Source organism: Perca flavescens, chromosome 11 (assembly GCF_004354835.1).
Source record: "Perca flavescens isolate YP-PL-M2 chromosome 11, PFLA_1.0, whole genome shotgun sequence".
Classification (NCBI taxonomy): domain Eukaryota; kingdom Metazoa; phylum Chordata; class Actinopteri; order Perciformes; family Percidae; genus Perca; species Perca flavescens.
In genome coordinates, this window is record NC_041341.1 from 31,671,023 (window position 1) to 31,686,150 (window position 15,128).

The 15,128-nt window shown below is 38.9% G+C and overlaps 1 protein-coding gene across 1 annotated transcript in view; it reads right to left on the reverse strand.

Moving 5' to 3' along the window:
* col5a2a (collagen, type V, alpha 2a) overlaps nt 1-15,128 on the reverse strand; it is a 59,325-nt gene that overhangs the window by 26,278 nt on the left and 17,919 nt on the right. The window contains exons 2-10 of the mRNA XM_028590570.1: nt 8,076-8,354; nt 7,044-7,063; nt 6,408-6,440; nt 6,274-6,306; nt 5,924-5,977; nt 4,219-4,311; nt 3,163-3,234; nt 344-388; nt 168-221 (exon numbers count right to left, since the gene is read on the reverse strand). Coding sequence (XP_028446371.1) covers nt 168-221; nt 344-388; nt 3,163-3,234; nt 4,219-4,311; nt 5,924-5,977; nt 6,274-6,306; nt 6,408-6,440; nt 7,044-7,063; nt 8,076-8,354 — 683 coding nt within the window. The remainder of the gene's footprint in view (nt 1-167; nt 222-343; nt 389-3,162; nt 3,235-4,218; nt 4,312-5,923; nt 5,978-6,273; nt 6,307-6,407; nt 6,441-7,043; nt 7,064-8,075; nt 8,355-15,128) is intronic.

Consider the following 15,128-nt stretch of genomic DNA (forward strand, 5'->3'; position numbering starts at 1 on the left):
GAAAATGCATTCATGTCAGCCCTGCTGTGTATGAACAGTAGGTGTGGTGTTTGCTGCTTTCTCGAGCAAGCAGAACACCAAAACCATGTAAATCACATCCAAAATGACACCAAGTGTATTGGTGATTTGACCGTATGTACAAATTGTACAAAAGAATTATGTTTTACCATATGCCCTGGATCGCCGACATCTCCGGGTGGTCCTTGGGGTCCAGCTTGACCCTTAGAAGAGCGAGGGAAACGACAACACATTTAAAAGATAAACAGGAATTGAAACAAAATAACAAAATGTAGTTGAAGTATTCGGTGGGGGTCAAAGCTCGCTGAATATGCTGTAGACTTACAGGTGCGCCGTTTGGCCCGGGAGGGCCTCTCGCTCCAGCCTCGCCCTAAAACAAACAGAATGCAAAATCTAATAACAAACAGGATTCAGCATAGTCTGCATAAAAGGCCAGCAATAATTAAATGTGCTCCTTGGGGTTAGAGCAACAGCATGCGAAGAATACAGGGGAGATCTAAACTGATATATTTTCTCTGAGACACTCAGTGGATGTATGGATTCCTTTTTTTAAGAAACCTTATAAACTCATGTCGGATGGCTGCCAAAGCACAGACAACAGAGTCTTTAATTACCTGTCTATTCCCCACTTGACCGAAATATTCCACTTAAGCAGATGTGTTGTTACTAGAGGTGTCGTGATTCTCAAAATCCACCATCCGATTCAATTCAATTTTTGATTTAAACTTTTTTACAACAGGGACGGCAATGCCACAATAAGAGCCACTAAATGGCAGAAATGTACTTTGCAACAACTATTTGAGTTTCTCAGAGTGTACGAGGCGCAATTGAAAGCACCATTAGTTTAACAACATGTACCTGCAAGGCATATTACAACATGAATACATTTCTAAGAGAAATTGATTTAGTAAAGACAATCTAGGTTGGGTTTTTCTTCTGCCTTATCTCGTTCACACTCCAGTCCAGATGGTGGCGGTAATGCACCTATAAGTTGGTTTGCCAACTGCCGATAAACCATAAAGAAGAAGAAGAACATGTAGGCTACCAGAAGGCAGCATGGAGTCCCATTGGAAGCTGTTTGATTCCAGAACTCACTCACTGGAAGGAAAAATGTTGCCACATTGTAACTTCAGGGAAGCAGGAGGATTTTCCAGTTCTATTGCTTGTCCGTCATATCCTGCTTCAACTGTGGTCCTGGTGTTTGGAAAAGTCAAGCTGCAGGCTACCGGTAAGCTAACATTACCCTGTGTCTTTAGCTGCATGCTACCAGCCAGTAAGCTACGCTGTGTCTGTTGTTGTTTTTGTCTTTGGTTGTGCGCATGTAGGCGTGGGTGGAGAGCGAAAAAATACTGGTCCATCCATCCATCTTCGTCTGCTTATCCGATGTCGGGCCGAAAAAATACTGGTGAAATAGCCAATCTTGCTTTCATTAAAATCAAAGTTTATTTATTGTAACTTTGCTTAAGTTTGACTAAAACACAAGCATATGTTTCACAAGTCAAAGTTTAATGACGCTCCTTGTCACTGTAAAACATCCGAAGTTACCAAAAGTTTTTTTTTTCCCCTTGTCCATCTTCTACTCTACCAAAGTGATGTTTTTGTTAGCTAATCAAAACATATAATGTAGTTTCTACTTAAAACAAGAGTAAACTTATCCTAATCTGAAGTCATAAGCTGACAAGTTATAAAACAAAATGGTTTATGTTCTTTCTGGGGCTGAACAATAAACTAAAGATTACTTTCAGTGTTTAAAAAATGAGCCCTTCAGTCATTAAGGCGTCGCTTTTTCCCCTACAAACTTTGTTAGTTTAAAAACAAACAAACAGTAGATATTAAATTGTTGCTCAGCAGTTAATATATCTTGATCTTTAATCTTGCCTAAATGTTTTGTATATACAAATATGATTTATTATAGATGAGGACCAAAAAAATTATTTTGAACCATGTTTGAACTGATGTAGTTTAGGTTGTGTTTTAACTAAACAAGCACATTTACAGAAACTAACAGCATATAGGTTTCTAATGAAGCCTGATACATGCATTTTGGCCTTCCAGTTCTTTTGTTATAAGCTTTTCCATGTGGGTGTGGCAAATAAGTGAAAATCATGTGGTGGGAAGCTCCAAAATTCTAGTGGTTTTTATTACGGAAAGCTACGAACAACATATCATATTTCATCATATTGATGATTAAACTCCACCGCATTGTTGTGTACTCGTCCTGAGGAGTACTGTTCAAACTGTGAAGGTTGTATGATGTTGTATAATGTCTTCTGTAGCTCTGGAGCGGGCGCAGCACTCACAATAATATAGAAAGACTGAGTTACAAACTTGAGGCAGCTGTAAATTCCCACCTGGTGGACGTGGGTGTTGCATTATGGGAAATATTAGTCAATAAATCTTTACCTCCACTGCACCAATTTGGACTATACGTTTTTAAAAAGGTCTCTCTGAACTTCCCCAACTTTATGACTAAATTGCAGCAGCACCCTGAAAATCCATCACAATAGATGAAAGAATCGATGTGGTCACAATCCGAACATCAAACCTTACGTAGACTAAATGGAAAATTACAAAATCATTTAGATTTGCTTACAATCTGTGCATCAAATTGTGACTGTGAAAACCTTGTAGTCTATGTCCAAAAACCGTTGTTTTGCAGGATTTGAAAACATTTTAGTGAGCTTTTTATTGAGCTCAGACGAAGACAGACCAAATCGCGTTGTCACTGTTTAAATATTTGTAAAACCCACAGACAGACGTAAAGGGTGACCAATAGCATTGATATATAAAAAAATAAAAAAATTACGAAATATGGAGATACAAGGTTTCTGCCCAACAACAACAACAACAACAATATGACATCCTCTGTCCTCAGAGCCTTGGTTAGCCTTGGATGTATTAAATACGGATTGGGAAACCAGTGCAAACATTTACTGTACAACTCTGTTGCTGTTGACTGTTCTTATTAATAGCTGTTGTGGCCATAGCTATAAGCAGAAAACAAATCTTTTTTTTTTTTTTTCCCTAATACAGAATCAAACCAAATTGGAAAAGATGAGTGTGCATTTGTCTGCTTTTTGGCTGATTGGTTTAAGAAACACTGACCGATTGGTTTAGTTAATATTTGTACAAACATCCTCTTACCCTTGCGCCACTTAACATGGCCTGAGGTCCTGTTTTTCCGTCGAAGCCTCCAGCCATCTGGGATCCCAGGCCCTGCACGGGACGCACACACCCTCTGAGTTAGCTTAACTCTGTTTGTTCAAATATATGTATTTTCTATTTATCAGTGGAAAAAACACTAATCTGGATACAAATGATACACCGCAAAAGACATGAAAGACAGGTAGAATTACGGGAACTTGATTGAAATGACACCAGTGTTTGCACATGAGGTGAGTGCAAGTACAAGAAACCTGAAGGTGGTCCATTATTTCATGGTACCAGGTTATTATTGGTCCTCTTGTGCATGAATGTGGCCCTTGTGTGAAGAAGTCTTGGTGTAGTACATAGTAGGGATGTAAAGCTACACATAACTCACGATTCGATTCACGATTTTCACGATATGATTTCCTCCCAATTTCTTTTAACAGAATGAGCTGCAGACAAATGACGGAAGAATATTCCTTTCTTTATTTAAACTGTGTAAAACAACAGATGTGTCCTCTTATCAAAAGTGCAACTGAAATAGAAAGAAATCTCTTCTAAAAGAGAAACTGAGAAGACGTAGTGATGTCTGAAGTCAAACAAGTGAAATCCAAACTAGATCACGCCCTAGGCCGTTTGAAAATTGCATCACAATAATTTTTTTAGTTGTAATCTTTAAACAGTTTTTTTTATTTTTAACTGATTTACGATGCATTGTTACATCCCTGGTAGATAGTATATAGACAGATAATAGAATTCTGTTGATTTATAACAGTGTGTGTTGACAACATGTCAGAGTAAAGATGAGCCCATTACAGTCTAAAGTCTAGTGTTGGTTTCATGATGCAATCTTTCTCATGTTTGTTCTTCCTGTGCATGTTAGCTGCATGCAGGTGTACATACTACTAATACTACTACTACTACTACTACTACTACTACTACTACTACTACTACTACATTTTATTAGTAGAGCACTTTTCATTATTAAAAGTAATCCCAAAGGTCCATCTGTGTGTTTGCGCCATGTGAGAGAGCCCTCAATGCATGACTCACTCCGGGGTGCGTTGGAGGTCCTGGTGGTCCCGGTTCACCGGGCTGACCTGGTACACCAGGCTCTCCATCATAACCCGGTGGGCCCCGCAGTCCCTAGAGAGAGAGAGAGAGAGAGAGAGAGACTCGATTTAAAACCATGTTAGAACCACGCTCAGTCTGACATTGATTCATTATTATGTGGCCGTAGAAACATTTGGGTATGCTTGTGTTTTCAGATTTATTTATTTCTTTTTTCCGGTGTCGGGTCTTTTAAGCGGACGAAGATGGATGGATGGATGGATGGATGGATGGATGGATGGATATGAACTTACACACTAAAATATAGATTGATCCATCGATCAGTGCAGCTTTGGCCGAGATGTACAGTGGGGCCTGTCACTGCAATTTGATCCAGATGATGCAGTTTAATTAGTGTTTGTTTATGAACCAGGAGTTGTAACTTGCGTACGACAGGAGAACCATTGGTACTAATAAATCAGCCTCACAGTGCTCCCCTCCACTGGGTTGTAACTCCACCAAGAGGGGCACATTCATTCATCAACCTGCTACGTTTTTGCTTGCGAAGCAGATTATACATCAACTTGGCACTAACACTATATTTTTGAGTGTTGGTCTCTTGCCCTTGAACCCCAAAAAATGTACATTTACTGCAGTACTTTTTAACCCTTTTTCGAGTAATTCAGAGTCCCTCTCATGTCCACAGCAAGGACAAAATCAAGTCAAGGTGTTATGTCGCCACAATGAACTTTGCACTGAAATCAGAGACCTTATAGACACAACTGTGCAATATGAATTTTTGTTGTGGTTATCTTTTTATTATTTCAAACGGTGCAATACACAAAACCTTTTTACTCTTTTTAAACTTTTTAACATGCATATGTTGACAATTGTGTATGTGAGTTGCACGTGTGTGAACTGAGCTGTGTGATATATTTTTTGGATTTATATTTTTAATATCTTATCTATGTGGAGATTCAACAATTAGTTCACAAATGGATTAGTCGATCGACAGAAAAATAATCGGCAACTTTAGTTGATAATCAATTAATCCTTTGCATGCAAAAATGGCAGAAAATGCTCTTTTCAGACTTGAATATGGAGGTTTCCTGCTCTTTGCTGTTTTTATATCATAATAAACTGAATATCTTTGGGTTTTAGACGGACAAGACAAGACAATTAAAGACATCGCCTTGGACTTTGAGAAACTAGGCTGGACTTTTTTCACTTATTTTCTGACATATTATAGACCAAACGATTAATCGGGACAATAATTGGTGGATTAATTGGTCAAGACATCATGATATATTCAAAACCAATAAATAAAAATATAGGCTATAACAATGTTAATGTTTGAATAATGAAACCACAAGGCTGCGAGACTCCATCCCATAATATTGTTGCCAAATTCCAATACGCAGAAGCATGCACATAGAGACTAAGATTAATATTGTACTATATTTAAAGTAATAAAACTAAATAATTATTAATGTATACTTTAACCCATTAAATATGTTGTGGTATACCATATATCCCCTGAAACGCCCCAAATAAATATGAAACTATATGATATTTGTAATAATCTTCGATATATCTGATATTTAGAGGTGTGAGGGTAAAAATCACAATTTGATCACCCTACTTTAACTTTTCATTTCATGTTATTCATGCATGTTTTTGTGTGTGGAGACTGGTGCATGTGACTTACAGGCCTGCCTTTGTGTCCTCGAGATCCTCTGTCTCCTGGAGAGCCGGGAGGTCCCTGTTGTCATAGAAACAAAGAGCCAATCAAAGTCTGAGAGTGATGATATTGCAGTCGTAAACATCACAAAAAGACCTGTCACAGGGGTGCTTATGAAATGTCCCTCAGACGACTCGAGGACGAGCCCGCTGTGTAGAAGTCTTTGTAAGGTGATATTGTGCAGCAGGTAGCTGTCCTCTTATGCCATCTAGTGTCAGTTTAGGTAGTTGAATATTCACACTAAACATGTCATTTGCAGAAGGAGAAATTCTTTTTAGAAGATTGTACGGGGTAAAGCAAACAACACTGATGCTCACCATAGGTCCAGGGCGGCCCCTGATGCCAGTCACCTGCAGGGACATCATCAAACACGTGTGTTATAACCTGAAGTCAGACCGTGCTTTTTGACTGACATTGTAGACCTGTTAAAAAGATTTCAATTAACACTTACAAGTGGCACATCTCCGGGCTCTCCCTTCTGACCCTGAATAAACAGATCAGTGACAAAATATCTCAAACTCATACTCCACGATGGTGAGAATATCAGCAAACATCAATCAATCAATCATTATGTATATAGCACCTTTCAAACATAATAAAATAATGCTATTCAATGTGCTAAACAGTCATTGAAAAAACATAAGACAAGAAAAAAGAATAATAAAGATTAAAAAGAATAATCATGGATTTAGAGACTAATCCACACTAAGACAAAAATAAAATGAGTAAACTATGTGAATCGTTATGAAATATTAAAACAATAATTGTCATCATACATACATACATACATACTGTACATACATACCGTACATACATACATACTGTACGTACATAGATACATACCTACATCCATACTGTACATACATACTGTACGTACATACATACATACCGTACATACATACATACTGTACATAAATGTATACATACATACATACCATACATACATACATACATACACATAAGTATAATCACTAAAGCCATAGAAATTATAAGATACTAAAACAAGTACAAACACTAAAGCAATAAAATCATACATGTAACATGTGATAGTATAAATAATAGCCAACATCACAAAATTGTGGCCTACCTTATAGATCCTGCCCCCGCCTACAATGAGGAAAAAGCATAAAAGATCACATTATTTGGGCTATAGGCTAATTGGGCTGTTTGTCAGGAATAATACAACAATCATCAATAACTCATCAAAGTGAAAAGCGGAGAGTGCTGAGCAGTTCTAAAGAGATGAATTTGTCATCGTTCTGCAGGTCAGTGAAGGTAAACAGAGCCAAGATAGTCAGTGAACACAATCACTCTGATGGCATAGGCTAGTGATGTGCAACAGTGTTTGTTGATTGTTTCTGACAGATAAATAGATTATTTAATTGGCAACACAGTGACATGTTAAATAGTAAAACATTTCTTATTTTTTTGTTTTTAAATTGAGCTTTACAGGTAATTTTTTTGCCGGTGTTAAAACATGGGTGTGTGATTGTGCACTCCACCTACAATGTAAATAGCAAATTAAGAATATATTTATGCACTGACATGTTTTTCACGTCTCGATAGAGCTTCAAAGATTAATCGATTAGTTATCAACTATTAAATGAATCGGCAACTATTTTGATTGGTTTGAGTCATTTTTTAAGAAGAAAAGGTAAAATGTCTCTGACTCCAGCTTGTTAAATGTGAATATTTTCTTTATTTTTTAGTTTCTTTTCTCCTCTGTAACAGTAAGCTGAACTTCTCAAGTCATCTTTTTTGACATTTTAGATACCAAAAAACTAATCGATTAATTGAGAAAATGACCGACTGAGTTGCAGCCTACAGAGGCGGACAAAGGTCGGCAATTGCCTTGGGCCCCAAACTACCAGGGGCCCCATTAACACCTATTAAACTTTATGGTTAAGCTTGTTTCTTAATCTTCAACTCATAATCCTGTCATTATAAAAATCCATGTGCTAAAATGCATGGATGTATTTAGACCAAATGCCATCAGCAACCCCTCTACTAGTGAAGAAGCATGCCTTTGTTTGCCTTGGGCCCTCAAAGTGCTAAATCCGCCACTGCAGCCCTACTTCTAAAGCCAACAAATAACCACATAGAGCAGCTGCTGGCTCACCACCAAAAGTTCCCTGCCCGCCGTCGCCTCCGCCACCGCCGCCTCCACCGCCACCTCCGCCGCCGCCACCACCACCGCCGCCCTGTGAATCAGTCTGACAGACAGGGCAGCACTCGCCCTCGGGGATGACCACCTTCTCACAGTTAGTCAGCTCATCGCACTGGATTTCGTCGCAGAGGACCTGGCCGTTGTCACACACACAGATCCGGCATGGCTCTGGCTTCCAGATGTCCCTGTTGGTGTACACCTGGCCGTCCGCCGTGCAGCTCAAGTCATCTCCTGGAACACACAGAGGGGGAGGACACTGTTAGTTTATCAACTCTGTGTCTGTCCTATTCAAAGCTATCCTTTTGTTTATCCACTAAAGGTGTGCCAAAGACATCCGTTCTTTAGTATGATCGTTTTGAGACATTTACCCCCAAGACTGCAGACAAGACAGGACAAAATGTAGCCCACCTACAGCTGCACCATATGGAAAAAAAAAAAAAAAAAAAAATCAAATATCACTATTTTGGACCACATACAGTACATCGAGGGCTTTCACAAAATATTTACACAATAAGAGTTTTGATCAATAATCATCAGTAATGTGGATATAATAATTAATTAAGTGGGTAAAGGCAAATAACAGAACAGCTACAACAGTCTGTTAAGTTCAGAACATGACATCACTTTACTGTAATGCAGCCTTTAAAACCAGGTAACACTGTCATATCAGGATATTACAATATTCAAAATGTAAGACTATATCTAGCCTCATACTGTATATCGATGTCAATATAATATCGATATATATCGCCCAGCCCTAAGCCTTTAAGTATACTGTATACTATACTATACTATACTATACTTAGCTGGTGTCAAAAAATATCAGTTTTTGTCAAATGAAGATACAAGAAAACAAGGAAGAAATCACGTATTAAACATCCATTCATCTATCCTCTATTTCAGTGGTTTTCAATATGTGGTCAGGGGACCTTTAGGGGTCCTTGAGGGGGTTCCAGGGTGTCCCCAGCAAAAAGAGGAATTTATTAATGAATTTCTTGTCACTATATTTCAATATCATTTAGACTGTCAAAATTAAAACAGAAGTTATCTCAGGACACTACAAAGAGTAGGTCTAGGCCACACTAACACCCCCCCCCTCTGGTCTGACAGTGGCGAGGAAAAAAAAGGCAGGAAAAAATTAACAGGCAGAAACCTCAGGCATAAATCCATATGTAACACAATGAAAGAATGTAGGACTATTTTGGCCATGGGCTTCATACGTTTTCTGTAAAAAAAGAAAAAATCCTATCAAATGGGGGGCCTATTTTATGTCACTTTAAGGCTCCTTGACGTGAAAAGGTTTGTGTACTACTGCTCTATTCCCTCTGTTAAAGGACACAAGTGCTGAGGCCTATCCCAGTATGTGCACTGCACATAAAGTAAGGTTGTAGATTTTTATATTGACACTATTGCTTTAGAGTTAAACCTCAACACAAACAGAGGGAGCCCCGACAGGACTGAACACTGAGCCACCATGATGCCTGAAATGCATTTCATCCTCAGTGGAAGTAGTTGTAGAGTTGGGATCCTGTTTGATAACACTGCAGAGTATTTTATTGCTAAACAAATCGTGATACATTTTATATGCTAATAAAGCCATAATCTCAGGTATGAGTGTGCAACGGCTGCTCTTCAGTTCGGAAGCAATTAATCCAAACAAAGTCATACTGGAGAAAAGAAATGTGCTGAGCAATGCCGTTCAATTCATTTCACAGTGTCCTGTGAAACAAGGCTGGCCACCATATTGTGCACACGCTGTCAGAGAACAAAGGCCTGGGAAACGTGCCCCTTTGTTGTAGTGAAGTCTGCTGCTGTTAGAAATAAGATCATTTCCTCCAGACGCAGCGTCTCAAAAAACTTGACTCAAGTTCAAAAGAGAAAACCTGCAGCCTCCTATGAGGCAACTGTTACTCCCAGAAGTCTCATTATCTACTTTCGAAAGTTGACTTGACTAATTATGATATGCGCCTCACACAAATAGCTGAACATAGAATAATGGGTTTAACTATGGAATCTTACACTTGCATCAAATTATCAGCAGCTATATACACAAGAACCCAGAGAATATTTTTCTTTTAAAAAAAAAAAAAAAAAAAAAAAAAAAAAAGGCAAAATGTATTATCTCCAGAATATATGGTGATGAAATAACCAATGTGAATGTAGAGGGAGGCCCCGGGCCTGTTGAGGGTTGTGCCCGGCTTTAACAGGAGTCCTGTTTATAAGGACTCTATATTTTAAGTCCACCTCTCTCAGGTCTGCAGAGATAATGTTCTGAAGACTTTACCTGTTCCTCCTATAAACAGCAGGTGGCAGCTCTGAGCCTCAGACTGCAGGTAAGTCAGGATAGCCAGCTACAGGAAAAAAGGAAGCTGCAGAAGAGTAGCTCTGACTACTGATGAAGGTTCATATCATTTTTTTTTTTCCAAGAGAAGCTACATGAAGGACTTCATTCTATCTCACATTCTGGGTGGTTCCAAAACCCTTCGAGAAAAACTGCAGGGACAATCAGGTAAAAGGGCAGGTCTACATATACAAAGGCCTCATAGAACAAGACATGTTTTAACATGGCTCAGTCCCATTTTTATATTTGTGTAAAACACGCCTGGGAATGTATACACACTGCCGAGAACAGATAGATAGATAGATAGATAGATAGATAGATAGATATGGAAGTTAGTTGGCCTCTTCATTCAAATAGCAAAAAAAATGTATACACCAAAAAACCATGGCAATGTAAAATGCAATTGATTAAGCCTTCATTCAAATTTTTTGTTAAAATAATTTAAACTGAATTGAGGATTGCATTGCCACTTTGCATATTAAATTATGGGCCAAACAACTAAGAACACAACATTCTGTAGAATGTATATCAATAGAAATGAAATTTTCAAAAGGTTTTCAGCACCCCCATTTTTTACGTTTTTGCATTTTTACTTGTCAGAGTAGGAACAGCACTGGTTAATGAAAGGGATGAAGCCGGATTCCATTTAGCTGCTTTGGTTTCAGGTTCTTGGTATCATTCATTCTGACTCACTTCACTATCAAAAGTCTAAATGTCTGCTGTGGGAAAAGCCTATCACTTTATTAAGCGATTGATTAGGAACAAGTCATTCCTTCAGTATAATACACCCGGGCTGTTAATATCAGTACAATTTGTAGATGTAGTGATGAGGTAGACGGCCCCTAAAGTCGGATGTAAGATACATCCAGACTCTTGGTACTAGATGAGAGCAAGCTAATGCCTAGATACTGTAGATTATGGATGGGAGTGATATACTTGTCTTAACAAGGCAGCAGTGGGGCCTATTCAAATCTAAAAGTCTCGATTTACAGGAAACTCGAGGCTTGGATGCTGTAACAATGCACCATGTAATTTATCACTCTTAAATCCATTACATCTAATCTCATAATTGTACTGTAGGTAGCTGTGATTTGGATAATACCTCAGACAATGGCATGGAAAACACACACACGGGCACAAAAATACACAATTTGATTAATTTGATTTGATTGACAATTAGATTTGTTTTTTAGTTTCTGCATGTGGTGTTTCTTTTTTTCTCCCCTTTTAAATGTTATTATAGTTTTTTCTTTTCTCTTTTTTCACTTTTGCTTATTTAATTTATTTCTTCTTTTTTTCTCTCATGTATTCTCTCTCAAATATTGTGAATAATTCTAGAACTATGAATGTCATCGTGAGTTTAAATCTACTGCATGCACTCTTGCAATAAAGTATAAAAAACTGAATCCAACAATTGTGAAAAATGCTTAAAAATATACTCAGAATGATAAAAAAAAAAGTAACAATGGCATTTCTGTTTTAAGTTTCCTTGTGACTTTTTACACATTGCTGGGACATCTGTCCACCTCAAGACGTGTGCGTATATTATATAATATTATATATGTTAAAGCACTCTGATTTTGGGGTCTGACTAAAGGTCAGGTACAGTACAAGGTACAGTCCCATTCACCACACAAGGTACCCTCAAGTCAACTGTGAATGATCCGTCACAGTGAGACTCAAACATCGCCAGCTCCCACCCAGGTTTTCTCAGCTATCCTTGTTCTGTCAGCAGCAAAAGTCTTTGACGACGTTAACAACAAAACATAGTTCAGAAATGAAAATGTCCCAGTAACAGCTCTTTGTCTAAGTTGTGGCCTATCCAAATGAAAACCAGCACTTCCTGGAACGCAGAGTGCATTTCTCTTCATTTGTGGAGCTGCTTGGAAGCACTTTAGCCATGAATCTTGGTTTTTGGAAAGCAAACTTCTTTTCTTTTTTTTTTCTTTTTTTTTTTACTATGCTGATCTGTTTTTTTGGTTTCACAAGAACAAGCGTAGCTGTTCTCCTCTGCTTTAGTCCTTATGAGTGACTGGATTCAAATTCTAGTTAACACGTCCTTATATTGTTTCCTAAGCTTTAAAAACGCTGCATTGGGCTACCTCTTGTTGCGATCTCATTCAGGCAAGTATTATCTTCATAGTTAAACTGGGTGGAACTTTAGTCTTTTTCCGAGACATTGCTGAGACGTAAAAGCGTAAAACACCAGAGATGTCTGGCCACATAGTTGGAGAGTGATTTTTTTTTTTCCTGTTGGGTTTTAAGAGATTTCAAACGCTGCGTGTTGGAAGAGTTTGAAATTTACTGGAAGAGAAGTGTGGTTTTCAGAGCGGTCTTAAAAAAACCAAAAAAAACACCACAAGCCTTGAGGAGGAGTGAGGAGAGGGACGTTCACTTTTTCCCCTCCTCTCAGCTAATTCACTGCAGGTTGCACACTTTTCCACAGACGCCGTAAAAGCTTGGTTTAACCGTGACAACGGTGAAACGGCACGCTCCCTTTCCTACGGTGACTGCTTGATCTTGATTTTCCACCAGTCAGCGAAGCTGGCAGACGGTTTCCTCTCCTGGTTTAAAACATGGAGTCTGGAGCGCTTCAACATGACTCATGTGTCTACCTGTGCCAAGCATTTAGCACACTACAGCAGACAGATAACAAAATAAAGTAATCGCTAGGGCCGGCCTGTGGCATAGGCAGTATAGGCAAACGCTAGGGGTGCCGTCTTTCCAAATAAGTACTGAAAAGTTAAAGATAATTTTCTTTAAAACGTTGAAGAATGTAGTGAAAAAAGTGCAAAAAAAGGTTGAAAGAAGCAACAAAAACGTCAGACAAGCGTCAAAACCGTGAAAATTCATCAGAAACATGACAAAAACAGCTAGTATCTTGCCTAGGGCACCAAATTGGTTAGGCTCTGGTCATGGCACACATCCAGAAGAAGAAGAATGGAGAAAAAAAAGAGAGATAACCTGTGAAACCTACTATCAAATTTTGATGTAGCTGGCAAATTTGAGGAGACGTAGTATAGTTTATGGATTTTCCTTGGCTAATATGGGGGGAAAAAAACAACTCATAACACGCAGTGTTCGGGGAGAATCTTTTGCAGCCACAAGCGGAGGGGCTAGAAAATGACCTTATGGAAACGATGAGTCATGTAAAGCTGGAACTCTCATTTCCTTGAGAAAAAAAAGAAAGAAAAAGGGAAAAAAAAAGATGAGTGGATCCAAGTGCAGCCCCCCAAACTGAGAGAGATACAGACACAGAGAAATAGTGCCCACTGCCTGGGTTATGAAACCAGACCATGTCGGACGCTTGTTTCCATTCTTGTTTCCGAACAAGTTCTTCATCGCAGTGAGAGTAACCGACACGGTTAATGCCGTTAGTAGAGTACAGCCTGATTCCTAGTCCAGATGCAGATGAGTTACAGCTGCTGAGGGGTGGTTCTGCAGCAGCTGCACTTTCCTGCTTTAAAACGCCTTGTGTCATGCCCAAACATAAATCTTTCCTCTGTGAAGGACCTTTAGCTCAACCCGTGATTGGTCCACGGATAAAGCTGTCCAGAGAAGCAGCCGTTCCACAAAAAAAACATCAGCCAAGGCCTTCTTTTGCCACATTAGCCCAAAAAGTTGTAATGTTAAAAACATGTCAACAGTGTTTTTGTTTCAAAGTGAATCAAGGTCCTGTGGTTTCCCCTCACCCTATCTCCTTTAAAAAAAAAAAAAAAAAAAAAATGAAGAAGCATCCTGTCTGTTTAATATTCTGAAGCATGGAGGATTGGCTGTATAGTGTTCACACACACATACACAGCTGGAAATCAGTAAAAAAAAAAAAGCTCTAGTTTGAACATGCCTGGGCTTCCACAAACAAAGCTCAGTATATCGAGGGAGGGGTAGGAAGCTCAGGCCAGGAAAGTTGAAATTTAATAAGTAGCTTGCTGATTACATGTCTAGGCTTTTCCATCAACAGGCCCAATCTCCAATCTCCAAAATCTCCCAATCTTTTATAGAGGCAACCACAGCTACGAGCTTTTCCTATTCCATGTTCAGGCCTGGGAGGGTTGCGGTCCTGCTAAATTACACCCCCCCACTCCCTCACTTCTTTATCTATTAAACTGACTCATGGCTTTCTGTTGCCTTGGATTTGATTCATCTCATTCGTAATGCTGCATATATTAGAGCAAAACTGGTAGTCTAAATCTGCATCTCCAACTTTTTCACATCAAGGACTCCAAAACTGGCACAAATTAGACCACGGACCCTCATTGGATGAGATTTTGTCCCAGGGTCCCACCATCTGATTGGATTTTTACTTTTGGATGTTTAATTACAGAAAGTGAATAAAATCCACGACCAAAATAGTTATACGTTCTGTCACTGTTACTTATGGATGGAATTTAGTTGAAAATAAATGATTCCCCTATTTGTTGCGGACCCCCTGGAACCCCCTCAAGAAAAACTGGGTGTCCCTGGAACCCACTTTGGGAACCACTGACATACAACATAAGCTTTTCTGAGTTCAACTAAATTAGCTGTAGAGGGGGAACATAAAAAAAGTGGATTATGCATGTGGCCACATATTCTCAAGCATCGGTCACTGCCAGTGTATGAATTATTGTGGCCGAGATCCTTAGTCCTTACAGTTGTACCAATCAAACAGGTAACAGGTTCTG